We start from the raw sequence: 15,168 nt of genomic DNA on the forward strand, positions 1-15,168 counted from the left end.
TTTATTGTTTGGGTCATTGTCATGGTGTGGGTGGTGTCGGGCTATTTGTATTTTATTGTTTTTGTATGACAATGACTTTTGTTCGATGTTTTTCAAGATGTGGACTTATAAATAATTTTCCACTACATTTCTGGTGTCTGTGTTTAATTTGGGGATGGGTATTATGGTGGGGTTTTTACCGGGGGCCCACATTTCGACCATGCGCCTGTCATTAGCTTTTGGCTATAGTCATCCAAGACTGGTAAACGTATAACATCTAAGATGAAAAAAAAACAGATTCATGTTTACATCATTTCTCTAAAGATTCCAAGAGTGGCGTAAACATAGAGTCACAAGATGCCAGCTGGAATTCACAGTTTGCAATTGATCTACTGCAGCATACGCATAACAATTTAATAGAACACAGTTGTATGTCCAAACTTCTCCAGGATGCTCCTCTTAAGAAGCTGACGTAAACCAGCACAGACATAGCTCTATACTTCATTAGCACTGCCACAAGCCCTTTAGAATTAGCAGCTCTGACAATGAACATCCATTCCTCATAGGGAATACAGTATTAAATAGCTACATGGGCAAGAATACTAAAGAAAATGATGTGCACTGCATATGTTCCCACTGAATGGTGGGCTATGGACTTCAAGTAACTTGCATGAAGGGTACCTTGAAGAAGCTAATGTGCTGTGTTAAGACTGCTTTAAGATTTTAACTGTTTTTTTGTTTTTTGTATGACTACCGTTTCTTTTTTCTATGTTCAATTTTGAATTTAGTGTATAAGCAATATGTTTTGTTAAGCTGTTAATGTTGCGTTCTAAGCCACTTCTCAGTTTGCCGTGTATATGACATGTATGTTCTGACTTGGATTAAACCCAATCGAGCCACTCTGTTAGGTGTCTGCAGTATCTCGGAGAAAATACCTGCATGCTCAGGTCTTCAAAGGCAAAGATCTGGTTTAGCATCTTGTTCTCTGAGTTTATTCCCATTTAAGCCACTTTTTAAAGGATACCTTTGTCCTGGCTTTGTGCACAGATTGCTGCTGGTAGTCCTCTCCCTGTCCTTCTGTCTTCAAAGTACTGTGCACTACTGTGTGACATGAGCTTCTTTGTTGGATGAGTGCATTGTCCCCAGATAAGATTATAAGACGACCCCCCAAAATGTGAATATTAAATTAGGAAATAAAGAAAAAGCCTGAATATAAGACTATCCTATAAGAAAAAATGTTTTGTTAGTAAATATTACTGTATTTGCTCAATTATAAGATGACCCTGATCATAAGACGACCCCCCAAAATTTAAATATTATTTTAGGAAAAAAAGAAAAAGCCTGAACATAAGACTATTTTTTCATATTTAATAAAAACTATGATTGAAAAATTTGATTCTTTTGTTTTTATTACCTTTTATTTGCCAACCTGTCCCCAGTTATGCACATCTGCCCCCCAGAAATGCCTTATACCCCGTATATGCCACTCGCCCTCCCTAATAAGCCACTCTGCCTCCAGATATGCCTTTTAACCCCCTATTTGCCACTCTGCCTCCCAGATATGCCTTATAAACCCATATATGCCACTCTGTTTCCCTGACATACATTTTAACCTCCTATATGCCAATCCCCCCCAGGTATGCCTTATACCCCCTATATGCCACTGCCTCCAGAAAACCATTGAACCCCTCACATGCCACTGTTAACCTCCCTGCGACTTACCAATGCATCCCTTTACTTGTGACCCATGCTTCAGACTCCCTGGTGTCTAGTGGGGTAGCCGGTGTAGGTCTCCGTTGCTGGTGGACAGTACCGGAAGGTCATGTAATGCCGGCTCTCCATCATAGAAGCCCCCAGAGGAAGTGCCGGCAGCAGTAGAGGCTGCCAGAGAGAAGGATCCGGATCCCCTGCAGTGCTGCGGGGGATCTGGATCTTAGTCTCATAGTCAGACCTCTATTTGAGGTCTGATTAGAAGACGACCTCGAATAAACCTTGTCTTATAATCAATTACGGTAATTCACATGTAAACAATTTTTTCATATTTAATAAAAACTATGACTGAGAAAAATGCATTTTTTGCTTTTATTTCCTTTTATTTGTTAACCTGCCCCCCCAGTTATGCACATCTGCCCCACAGCTTGCAACTCTGCCCCCAGATATGCCTTGTTCCCCCCTTTGGTGGTCCGTCACAGAAGCCCCGGCAGTGTCGGGTAGTAGTGGAGGTTGTCTGCACGCATCGCACAGACGTTCACCAGCTGCCAGAGAGGAGGATCCGGGTCCCCTGCAGCGCTGCGGGGGAATTTGAATCTTAGTCTTGTAGTCAGACCTATATTTGATTATAAGATGACCTCGAATATAAGACATTTACTCTGAAGAAAAAAAACCTCATTTTATAATTGAGCAAATACAGAACATCATAAAAAGCAAATCATAGATAACAGCAAACTAAAAGTATTCTCAAATTTATGTCATATCCATCTTCCACAAAATATGACAAAATACTGTGTTAGCAAAGTGCAATTTCAATTAATGAAAATGTGTTCTCATTTATGCACACAGCCTTTGAAATTAAAGTTAGAATATTTTATGGTTCAAACTTGTTTGGATGTTGAGTTTCCTGAGAATTGCAGATCTGGGAGGAAAAGCAAAAATTCACTTCCTCAGAATTATCATTTTTTTCACTGCCCTGCATAATCAAAATCGACCATTGTCAGTGTTTCCTACTTTATGTCCTTTACATTTCTTTCAAAGCTATGATTAAATGTATTGTTACAGTTTACAGAATAAAAGTCTTCCATTCTAGTAAAGTCCTAAAATAAATCCTTAAAGAGGAACTCCTACATTTTGTTTTTTGTTTATGGAGGTTTCCTTATTATAAAATAGTTCTAGTTTTTTCATAATATAATATTTTTAAACAGCTGCATTTTAGTCATTTGTATGTGTTATATCTCTGTTACCTTAGACCAATCTACTAAACAAACTCCTTGGCCAAGGCAGGATTAACCAAGAGGCATATGGAGGAATTGCTTTGGGGCCTCAGAGTGGTAGGGCATCCTAAACTCCTTATGATGTAATAAAATTCCTTGACTTGTAGTCAGGGTTGTCTTTAATATTGATTGGATCCTGGGCAAGCATTATCTGGACCCCACCCTCCATAGCATGGAATTATGCAAGTGACCTGAAATTGACCTGCAAGTCGTGATCAGAACCGGCCTTAAATGTGCCCACCCCCCCACAATCCTCAGGGCCCCTTTGTCCCTCTTTCACTGTGCTACACCTCTCTTGGAAACACAGCATTGTAGGTATTTATCCAGCTGAGCACCATTAAATCCATTTTTCCATTATTAAGAAATGGAAAGAATATGGCACCACAACAAACAAGAGAAGACAGAGCTGCCCACCAAAACTCACGGACCAGGCAAGGAGGGCATTAATCAGACAAAAGATAACTATGAAGGAGCTGCAAAGCTCCGCTAAGGAGATTGAGTACCTGTCCATAGGACCACTTTGAACTGTACATTTCGCAGAGCTGGTCTTTACAGAAGAGTGGCCGGAAAAAAACATTGCTTAAAGAAAAATAAGCACCTTTGCTGTTCACCAAAAGGCATGTGGGAGACTCAAACATATTAAGAAGGTACTCTGGCAAGATGAGACTAAAAATACTATGTCTGGCCCAAACACCTCTCATCATCCTGAGAACACCATCCCACCACTCACAGTGAAGCATGGTGGTGGCATCATCATGCTGTGGGGATGCTTTTCATTGGCAGGGACTAGGAAACTGGTCAGGATTGAAGGAATGATGGATGGCACTAAATACAGAGAAACTGTTGAGGGACTGGGATATTGAGGGAGGTTCACCTTCCAGCAGGACAGTGATCCTGAGCATGCTGCTAAAGCAACACTTGAGGGGTTTAAGGGGAAACATTTAAATGTCTTGGAATAGCCTAGTAAAAGCCCAGACCTCAATCCAACTGAGAATCTGTGGTATGACAAAGCTTGCCGTACACCAGCGGAACCCATCCAACTTGAAGGAGCTAGTGTAGTTTTGCCTTGAAGAATGGGCAAAAATCCCAGTGGCTAGATATGCTAAGCTTATAGAGACATACCCCAAGAGACTTGCAGTTGTAATTGCAGCAAAATGTGTATCTACAAAGTATTGACTTTGGGGGAGGGTGTTTAAGAAAATACATTAAAGCACTTGTTTTCAGGCAAGAATACATAAGGATGCTGGATGATTGGAAATATGTATCCCTGGTTTGGATCTGTAAGTTAAATCTTTGAATTCACATAAAAATAGTCATCTTTCTTAGAGTTCTTTCCAGAACATCTAAATTAATTTGGATGGGGCTATCAAGTACTGCACACAATGCTGTAGAGGAAAACTGACCAATAATATGTAAAGTCAACTACCCCCTTCATCCTTTGTCTCTAGCAATACAAAGTAGCTTTCTTGCAGCTTTGTCTGCAAACCCATGTCTTCTGTTGACCCCACCATTGAACAGAAGTGGAACCCATCCTTCACATGCACATTGGCACCTACAGATATACCTGAGGATCTGAGCCCACCCCTCTTCCATTCCAATAGAGAACACTCTGTCCCTTGTAGGATGCTCAGCGTCGGCTCCCAGGTACATCAGCTGTGGATACCTGCAGAAGACTTCACTGAGCAGATCCCCATTCATCTATTAAACAGTGCCTGCAGCTTTATTTTATGTGCCTTTACTCTCCTCTCCTGCATCTTCATGTTCCTTTTAATTAAACTTCCCAGTCTGCAGCATTAAGAGCTACCCCTTTATCATGCTAGAAAACCCACAAGAGTAACAAACACAGTGGTATTCAAGTGGATAAGTATGCAAATTCTTATTACGCTCAATTCTATGCCAATTGTCAAGCATACAATTTATGCATTGATGTGGTTTTCAAATGTTTTCCCAAATATATATTTGTATGAATTTTAATGTATTTTTATTCGCAATGCTTGGGGTCTGTAGCATAATATTCAACCACAGATGGTTTCTTGATGTAAATAAAAAAAGCATTAATAATGTTCAATGCAAACAGACCCGAAAAAAAAAAACCAGTAGTGGAATTTTGTGTTCATTTAGTAACATATTAAGCTTTAAGACCTTATTTAATTCCACTTAGATAATTCTGACTACACATTTCCCTAAACTTGCTGGTTTCTTTTTACACAAAGTCCTCAATTTAAGAGATTAGGAATGTGCTAGTTGTATAAAGTAAAATAAATGTTTATGTGAAGACCCCATAGCCAATAATACTTTTCAATCAGGGACTGAAATAGGGGCAAAACCCTTCCGCTAACATATTGGAAATGCTATTCATTACTCAGAATAGCAAAAAATATATATCATTATCTGCTTTAATCGCAATTGATGCGCTGCTCAAAACAAACCTTCTAAAAACTTGACTCAACAGTCTACAAACTGTTTAAAAAAATTATTTACATACCCGGTCTCTTGTGCAACGTTCTCTTGGCATTCTTGTGGTGGCCCATTCTCTCCTTTATCACCAAAATTACTGGACGTCTTTACTCCCAAACAGTAAACTTAGAGGAAAATAGATTCCAAAATTATTTTATACTTTAGCTGGCATTTGTGCTAAAGAAAATCATAATGAGAAGTCCTAGACATGAATTAAATGGAATCCCATTTTTATGGAACGTTTGTTACCCTGGAGTGTAAGCTCCTGTGCCTAATGTATTGGTTTGTCTTCATCTGTCGATTCTAGTTTTGTCATACCCCTTGTATTGTAAGAACCACTGTGTTAATTGTTGTTCCTATATAAAGTTAAAGATAATACCTTGCTTTAATTTGATTTCTACTTCCTTTGCCCTTTAAACATTTTGTGATCTTCTACACCATATTGTGCTTCTCTACTCTATGTCAATAACCCTCAGCCTTAATTCCCTCTATTATCACAACTTACCAAGTGTATTTTGTTCATGAATTCCTCAACAGCCAACCTGGCTCCTCCCCAAACATTTTTAATTAAGCGTCTAAAAACAAGACTCCAATCGAAAAGTCATAAAAAATAAAAATATGGGGGAAAAAAAATGATTCAACTTTTAAACATTGTCTTAATTATTTTACTTTTATTACTGTTGCACCATTTATACAATTACATATATTTTCAATGCATCCATTTTACATCTTCCTTAATTTTTTTTGTTTTTTTATTTTTTTTATTTTTTATATTACTTGTTTTCCAATAAGTGTTGTGTTGGTGTCTGTGACATAGAATGGAAGAAAAACTGGAACTGCAAATCAACGCAGACTTTTTTTTTTATTATTATAATTTCCACTGACCAATAAACAGAACTACAGGTGCACCCAACCACAGACATGCATTAATTCATCATGAGAAATCTAGGTAGACTAAGATGAGGATGCTTTTACTCCCAAAATATCTGGAGAGGAATAAGAGACAGCTAGAGTGGGTTCATTTGGAAAACATTTGGCCATTATCCACTGCATTTAAAAAAAAAAAAAAAAAAAAAAAAAAAAAAAAAAAAAGAACAGAAAAAAAAATACTATTGACTGCAAATAAAAAAAAATAATCTTGTTTTAGAAAGATTTGATTGCCTTGGCACAAGCCCTATGGGCAAATTCAAGAACATTTCTCCTGCAATCTTATTGCAGAAGAAACAACAATATGTTGAATTACTTTACTTTGCAGCTGTTTAGATGTAAAAAGATTCACAAACAACTATCCTAAACTGGCATAACTTTTTGCTTTAATTTACTTGTTTTATTAACAAGAGTAGGTGGAATGTGTATTTTGTTTTTGTACATTTTTTCCCACAAAAATACTATTTGGATTTTTTTTTTTTATATATCCCATCTGGGCATTACATGTACTTATTTCAGATCTAAAATCAAGTTTGTTAGTATAGCTGAAAAAACAAATAATCAAAAACAAAGAAGAAAACATCATTGCAGGTTGTTTTAAGTGGTTATTTCAAACAGGCTGTCCATTTTACTCTTGAACTGCTACGGTTTGATCAGAATTAGCTGCTGCGGCCTCAGGTGCTTTAACTTCATCAGCTGGTCCTGCAGGCTCAGAGGCCTTGGTAGTAGAACTAGGTGCTTCGGTTTCTGGAGACTTCACGGAAGATGGAGCAGCCTCACTGCTAGGTTTTGAGTCTGAAGCTGGGGCGGCCTCACTTTTGGCTTCTGGGGCTGAGGGAGCCTCAGTCTTTTTGGCTTCCCCATCCTCTTTGCTCTTTTCGTCTACTTTATTTGCTGCTGGTGCTTCTGAAGGCTGGGATACCTTTGCCTCAGTACTGGGCTCAGAGGCTTTTGGCGCTTCGCTGCTGGCAGCTGGAGCAGGAGCTGCAGCGGACTGCTCCTCTTGTTTAGAGACAGGTGGCTCAGTGTTCTGAGGTTCCACCTTAGCATCAGAGGAAGCCTCGGTCTTCTCACCCTCCGTTTTTTGCACTGTATCTTTATTTGGTGCGTCACTCTCTCCTTCCTTGACTTCCGTTTTGTTCTCTGCAGGTTGAGAATCCTTATCATTCTTCTCATCTTTTGTTTCCTTTGCCTCTGCATTCTCTACAGCAGATTGGTTCTCCTCATTAGCTTTGGGTGCTCCTTCTTCCTCTCCATTCGCTCCTTCTGCCTTTTTGTCTTTGTCTTTAGATTTGTCATCATTTACATTGTATCCCTTCTTCTTCTTGCTCAACTTGCCTCCCATTATGAAAGCCCTGTAAATAAAAACATGCAAAACATTAAAACTTTGACAACATTGTCAAAACAATGTATTTAAAATCATAAGGTCACTAGTTCTATTGGGAATGTCTGAATTAGACCTTCTGGTAGCATATTATAAACACAATCTATAAAAGGGTCTTGACACCAAACGTTTTTTTCCCCCAAGTAACTTCTCTACACAAGTGACAAAAGGTTCCACGTAAAAATAATATTATTTCTTTCCTGGTGACAGGTCCATTAGACCGATTGTGTTCATTTTACACAAAAACATTGTACCTTAAATAGACATTAACAGCACTTTCAACAACTATTTCAAATTTGCATTAGCCCAAAAGGAAAGACATTAACAACATTTTTCCAACAGCAATCTTAACGGGAGTATAGATCACTCTAAGTCAGCCAATCCGTGTTTAAGTGTGACCTCATTCTGCCACAGCAAAACACTAACACAATCTTCCATCAACTCCAGGCATGACTAAATGTCACAAGCGATAAGCGTAAGCATACAGATTTTTTAATCTCTACTGACAGGTAGGCTAAAACATTTTAGGCTTGATCTTACATCACAATTTACTTGAGGACTAAATATACCCTAAGAAAATGAAGATATTTGATTTGTTACAATAAGAGGTACTTTTCAAGAAAAGAAAGAAAAAAAAAAAAAGTTACCAGGTGACCACAATCTGGGTGGTCTGTTAGGATTGTGTGAGCTTCCATACAATTGCTGTGTTATGTAACAAGGGATGAGTAGCAGCTAGATATTACTTGAATTCCAACAGTGGCCAGAGTGGTTGTAGAAAGACAGCAATGTCCCTCAACTTAAAATCCTATATGCAAAAGGCCAAGTTGGAGCGACTCTCTGGAAAACAATGCTGGCTAGAAACATAGTTTGGCACAACCTTTTACTGCCAAGGAGGGGATATAAATGTGCAAGACTTTGCCACCACAGTTGAAGAGATATGCGACGGCTGCTTGTCTACTGAGGTCAAGAGGAAATCACAGAAATCCACACACATCCAAAACGCAGAATTTTGCGGACCAGTTATTAATACATCTAAAATCAGGACAGTATAATTGAAAAGCAAGGACCTGAATATGTCACACATTTGGGCTGAGAGCAGTCATAAGGCACACAGTGCAAACACCAAATGAGCTGACAACAACTCAAACCTACTTTTAGTGCGCAACTGCACATCTGTATTTTATCAGCTGCTGGCCTGATTTTACCTCAATAGCCCAGTACTGCATACAATAGATCCCTATTGAGAATCATACATAGTTAGCATAGTTTGGAAAGAAGAATTTCAAACAGGCATAAAACGTGTTACCTGTTGCAGTTAAGGACAATGAGAGAGACCATCCATAACAATAAAAGGTTTGCCTTTTATTTCTAATTTCAAGTTAAAAAATAAGTTCCTCCATGACACACAACAAAAACCCTCAATAGAGTAGAAGTCACTAACTCATTTCATCCATATTGCTGGACTTAGGCAACACAGTTTTATTGTTATGGATGGTCTCTCTCACAGTCCTTAACTTCAACAGGTAACACATTTTAAACCCGTTTGGGATTTTTGTTTTAAATGACGGCTTGAAGAGGCAACAACTATTTCAGTGGAGTTGCTACACTCTATGGCAGGGCTTGACAAATTTTTTAAATTTAGGAGCCAGTTAAAAAAAGTTAGGAGCCCTACACTCACACTTTGCCCTAGCCCTCACTTTGCCCCAACACTTTTGCCCACACTAAAAGCACCAGTGCATACTTTTAATTACCATTAATTAATCCTATTAATTAACTCTGCCCCCAGTTTCCCATAGGCATCTTTGTCACTAAATAGCTTCCCATAGTCCCATGTTTAGTGACAAAGATGCCTATGGGAAACTGGGGACAGAGTTTGCCTTTGCACCCAGTTTCACATAGGCATCTGTGTCACTAAACATGAGACTATGGGAATCTATTTAGTGACAAAGATGCCTATAGGAAATTGGGGACAGAGTTTGCCTTTGCCCCCAGTCTCCCACAGCCATCTTTGTCCCAGCCTCCCACTGCCAAGCATGCCCCCAGTTACTTCAACTTACCTGACTGAAGACCCCGGTGTGCACTCTGTTGGATTCCCGCTGTCAAACATCCGTGCGATGCAGACAACCCCGCTGCTGCTGCCAGCGGCTCCACCCTTCTCACTGAACGGGGCTGGCACCGCCCACAAAGCCCATTGAGCAGCGCTGGTGCCGCCCACGAAAGTTATTGAGCGGCGCCGGCTGACTCACTTCTATTTAGAATCATCAGGGGTTGCATTTTAAGAAGCCGTCCCTGTTGATCCGAAATAGAATTGAGTCAGCTGGCCCGCGCGGCTCAGTGACCTTCGTGGGCGGTGACAGCCCCGTTCAGTGAGGAGGGTGGGTGCAGCCGCCGGCAGCAGCGGGGTTGTCTGCATCGCACAGACACCCTCTGCTGCCGGAAAGGAGGATCCAAGTCCCCTGCAATGCCGCGGGGGATCTGGATCCTAAACCCAATTACAGGTTTGGCTCACAAACACCTAGGTGCCAGGACAAAATTATCAGTCGCCATGACGACCTGGGATTTGTCGGGCCCTGCTCTATGGTATATAGTTGCTTGGCAAAGGAAGAATGGGGTTTTAAACGATAAATGGTACAGGGAGCAATGTTTATAATGCATAAATAAAAACAGCCCCATTCTACATGAGTAACATAGCTTATTGATTCAAATAGTTGTGCTTTACTTAACCACTGGTGTGTTAAAAGAGTATGCTTCCCTCCTGGCATTTAAAAGGTTAAAAATAGCCAAGAAGTGTTTTTTTAAAGATTAGATGCTTATAATGCATATATTACTAGTGTAAGCAGCAAGTATTACAGAGGAAGGTTCATACAGTTTATAGGATATTTTATAGGTATCATTGCCACTCATACCCCCAGTAAGGAATGGCACAAAAGGATCCAAAACCCCACAAGCCATCTAGCAGTTCTAAACTAGTAGTTCTCTGCAAGCAATCTGTGGTCCACGGAACTTTTTAGGTTTTCCATTAAATCATACATAAATGGGAGGATATGATAATGGGAGGAAATGGGACATTTTCTCTTTAAAGTTATTGAGAAAATCAATAAACGTGACCTGCAGTGTATATGATGACTGCAAGAGCCATAGGTCGGATGATCATTGTTTTTGGTTAATGAATAACTACTCAAGTCATCTATATTTTAAAAATCTCAAATTTTTACATGTGCAGAATATGTTGTTTTTTTGGGGGGGGTTTTAAGGACTAATCAGAGGCACAATGAAACAAGTGATTTGGTTGGATTATATTGGAGTCCACTAGATCACAAATATTTGAAGGAACAGTGAAAACACAATCAGCGTTTGTAAAGAAGGAAGCAGGATACAAAATGACAGAAATGTGGATTGTGGTATAACTGCCGGGGAATAAAAACTAATCCCCTGTGACTCATGATTGGATAATCCGTTCTGCCAGCGAGAGGATTAAAATTAAAAATGAGAGTCATTCTTGTCATAGCCCAGCTTTGCACAATTACCAGAATCAATGAATTTACATTCCAAGACTACAATGTTTATTAGGGGAGGATGGGTGTGCAACAGGTAGGGACATGGGGCATAATATGCTGTATATAGAGTAAAAAATAATCATTATAACCCATGTACTAATAACCAAATTATCCAGTACATGTTTAGTGCTTCACCTGAAGTCACTTATTTGTAGTTTTACATGTTACCTGGAACTTGCTGTAGATATGTTTCCATAAGACGTGTGGGGTTAAAATCTTTGCATAAATTATACTAACTGCCTTTGTTTGTATATCTAGGAACAGACAACAGAACAGACGGAGGAGCTAGCTGCCAAACTCCTAGTGGACCTCCTGCTGGGATTAGCTTTTAAAAGACTTTCCAGGACAAGAATCCCCTCACCCCAAGAGCTCCCATAGAAGGTGCAAGGCTAAGAAAGTTCTAGAAGCACATAGGGATTAATTAATTAAATTTATAGCTGTTATGGTGAAAGCATTACCATTTCAAATTTCATTCTGAAGGGCCAACACTGGGAACTTTCTCCTGCAAGAAGGACTGAGCTGGTCCTACATAATGAATAGTTTAATGTGTGAAGAGGCTTTGAAGAAATCGCGCTGATTTATACATTATACAGGGTGAACTATGCTCTTCCTGTAGCAGAAGTTTTGTCTTGCAAATAGATAACATAGTTGGGGCTAGCCCCAAATAGCATTGGAAGGGACAGAGAGTAGGTGGGACCCACACAGGTCATGTGTGCCTGGTCAAATACTGCACCATTCAAAGATTAAAAGGGACACTTCATCATATGACATGTTTAGGGTGTTGCTTTTGGAAATGCATGGGGGCATTCCACAGAATTCCCCATATGCATTTGCCCCTACATCCTCCAGCTATTTTGCATGCAGTAAATTGTCCCTTTTAATATATACAAGAGGACCTGATAATCAGATCCGAGTTATGAAGTCTCTGGATGAAATACTGAAGGCCCCTGGGTATGGGGATCAGAGAAATACACCTTTCATTGTGGGCTGATGACACAACTGCAAATACTAGACAAACGGGACAAAAAGGAGTATGTAAGGATTATAAATATCTTTTTATAACATTACATTCTACACAGGTCATAAAAATAGACATATTTGGCCCATAGCAATGCACAACATTTTGATTGATGTATGGGATTCCAGCTGTGCAGGATCTGAAGTCAGAACTAAAATAATGGAATTTGCTACACAAAAACATACACCTTCCAGTCAATAACGGAGATAGTGGTTCACCTCGTTACAGTGTTTGCTTGTTGACACAACTGGGCTATGTTCAGTTACTGGAGATAAAGATTAACTCTAGGAAATGAAAATGAATTCCACCATAGAAAGCAGTGGCGCTGAATTCAGACCATCTCAGCATCTGCTGCACTGCGATTTACCACCTCTGTTACTATTCAGCTACTAGGCTACTCAATCATAACCAACCATTATAGGTCTCTCCCACTTCATCAATGGGGTCCGTCCACCGAACAATCTGTTTTAAAGCAAATTAAACCATCAGTCAGCAGCCAATCACACATTTGTTATCTGAGCACTTACGTTTTGCCAACATAGATGTTTTCATCTGCTGCTACTCCCATTAATTTCAATGAAAGCTTAGACCCTACTTCCACTTAAAGCTTATCTCCCGTTGACTTCGAATGGAGTGTTATTGCACATTCACCATTATTTTATCAACGGACACAGCCAGAAGATGAGACAAACATTCTCATTTTCTATTTCAATTTATAAAAGCACCAATTTGGTGCAAAATGTACTCCAACACGCATTCAAAGTAAAAATACAATTTCGGTGAGAAGAGTCCAGTTGGTCCCTGCAAAATGTATCCCATCCTCGCTGTTCAGTGAATACACCCCAATACTACAGATGTTGAAGAGCTTTAAAACAGCACTTATAATGTTAACACGTAGTTTGGTTAACATCAATGCATTGGTTATCTCTCTAGCACTCAAAGAATAAAAAATTGTTGCCGCTTCATCCATTTTCAGCATTCTGAATTCTTCCTTTAGAAAAATATATTTTTTTTTTAAACATTGGCTTTTTTAATACACACCAAATAGTAGGTCCCAGTTTCATACCAACTATTGTATTTTCCTTCTCAAGCATATTAACCTTAACAATCAGTCTTTGTTTTACAACACACCTGGGCATGAAGAAAAAAAAAAAAAAGGTTTATATCATCAGAATACGACGACAACCTAGTGTAAGCTATGTAAATATATCAAAATACACTTATGAAATGAACGTCATATTCTGTAAAGAAATTAAAATTTAAATAGTTAATTTTTATTGTTTTCACGTACTTCACAAAAATAGTCCAAACTAAAAATTTGAAGGAACACAACTATTTTAGCATTATTTTCCATCATTTTTTACAAAAAAAAAAAAAAATAAAAAAAAAAAGAAAAGCTTATTAGAAAGGACACTACAGCACTTCAATGCATGTGACAGCTGTGTGGCCCATTTACATTTTTGGGATGTCCCCCATATACATGTGCAGTAAGGGGGTAAAAATTAGGACTAGAAATATTTAATACAAAATACATGAATCTGTGGAATTATCAGCTGCATGCTCACCAGCAAATATTTTGGGTTGGAATTACAACATCCATTGTAACCATGTCCTATTCAGAAACAAGTACAGGTCTATTGTCGGTTTCACAAGTAATAACACATAAAAGTAAATACATTATTGGCTCAAACTTTGCATCATAAAAAGATTATTCATTACAAATAGATTTGCTTGACTTGCCCTTGTTTGGTAAGCTGCAAAAATAACTACCGTTATATGGAGACATGGAGCGGTCAACAGCGCATTTCTTTCTTCACATACTGGACCTTTCCAGCTAGTGTACTTGACATGTTGTAAGCTTCCGACCCTGAATACCTCAACAGCGAGTAAAAACACGTATGAACAAATCTGGATCAGAAAATCAGTGGGTGGGGATGATAATGTCGGAGAGTTGGTGCAGATAGCTTTAAGGAGGCTTGGTGTCTTATTGGTTCCATAGGTACAGTATGAATAGTAGAATCTCAGAACAAAAGGACTTGCCCAGAGCTCTATCCCTCACTCTACCACATTGTATAGAACCCAGGAAAGAGTAGAGCTGGATGTAAAGGGGGTAAGGCCATAGCCTATCATTTCAGGTACCCATAGCAGGACAATGGTAACAGAAGAATACTTCTGTCTAAAAAGAATTGTTGCAACTGAACTATTAAATTTTTGTTACCGAAGTAAGCATCACCAAGAGGATATATTTTACCTAAATAAAGATGTACCTTTACACAAAAAAAAAAAAGAACTGCCATGTCAAAGTTCAAGAAAAGGTCAAAAAGCAATATATGTCTCAAAATATGTATTTAGCTATACCAATTATATATTATATATAAACTCACAGCCTATGAGTGCTAATAGAAATATGATATACACTTAAATAAAGAAAATATTCAGAGGCTGGGCAGACTAGATAGGCCGAATGGTTCTTACCTGCCGTCACTTTCTATAAGCAGAGGTTACCAATAAGAAGTCTGTAGCCAAACACATTTAAAGTCAAGTGAAAAATGTGTATTTGTATTCCAACAAAGAACGGATTCATACAGATCCTAGGGTTTGGCAATCAGACATTTCTGGCCAAGCTTCTAAGGGAGAAGCAAATGTAATTGGTACTTTGGACACATAAAAAAAAAAAAGGCCATGGCACAGACTCCAGCGCCCTAGATTTGGCAATCTCTAAGAGCTTCCGACGAGTATCGTCAGCAGTAGTTGAGAAGTTCACAACCTTGGTTTCATGGCCAAAATGTTTTTTGCAGTAAAGAAAGGGAATTATTACAGTCACAACAGTAAATGTTGTTAACCTCTCTCTCATATATC

The 15,168-nt window shown here is 38.9% G+C and overlaps 1 protein-coding gene across 1 annotated transcript; it reads right to left on the reverse strand.

Annotated features, from left to right (window-relative positions):
* Positions 1–6,978: 6,978 nt before the first annotated feature.
* LOC149302559 (uncharacterized) lies at positions 6,979–7,695 on the reverse strand. The gene has a single exon (XM_089482361.1). It carries the CDS (start codon positions 7,693–7,695, stop codon positions 6,979–6,981), a length of 717 nt encoding a protein of 238 aa, XP_089338487.1.
* Positions 7,696–15,168: the final 7,473 nt, after the last annotated feature.

This window comes from Sceloporus occidentalis, unplaced genomic scaffold (genome assembly GCF_023333645.1).
Source record: "Sceloporus occidentalis isolate IW3139 unplaced genomic scaffold, rSceOcc1.0.p SCAF_18, whole genome shotgun sequence".
NCBI lineage: Eukaryota > Metazoa > Chordata > Lepidosauria > Squamata > Phrynosomatidae > Sceloporus > Sceloporus occidentalis.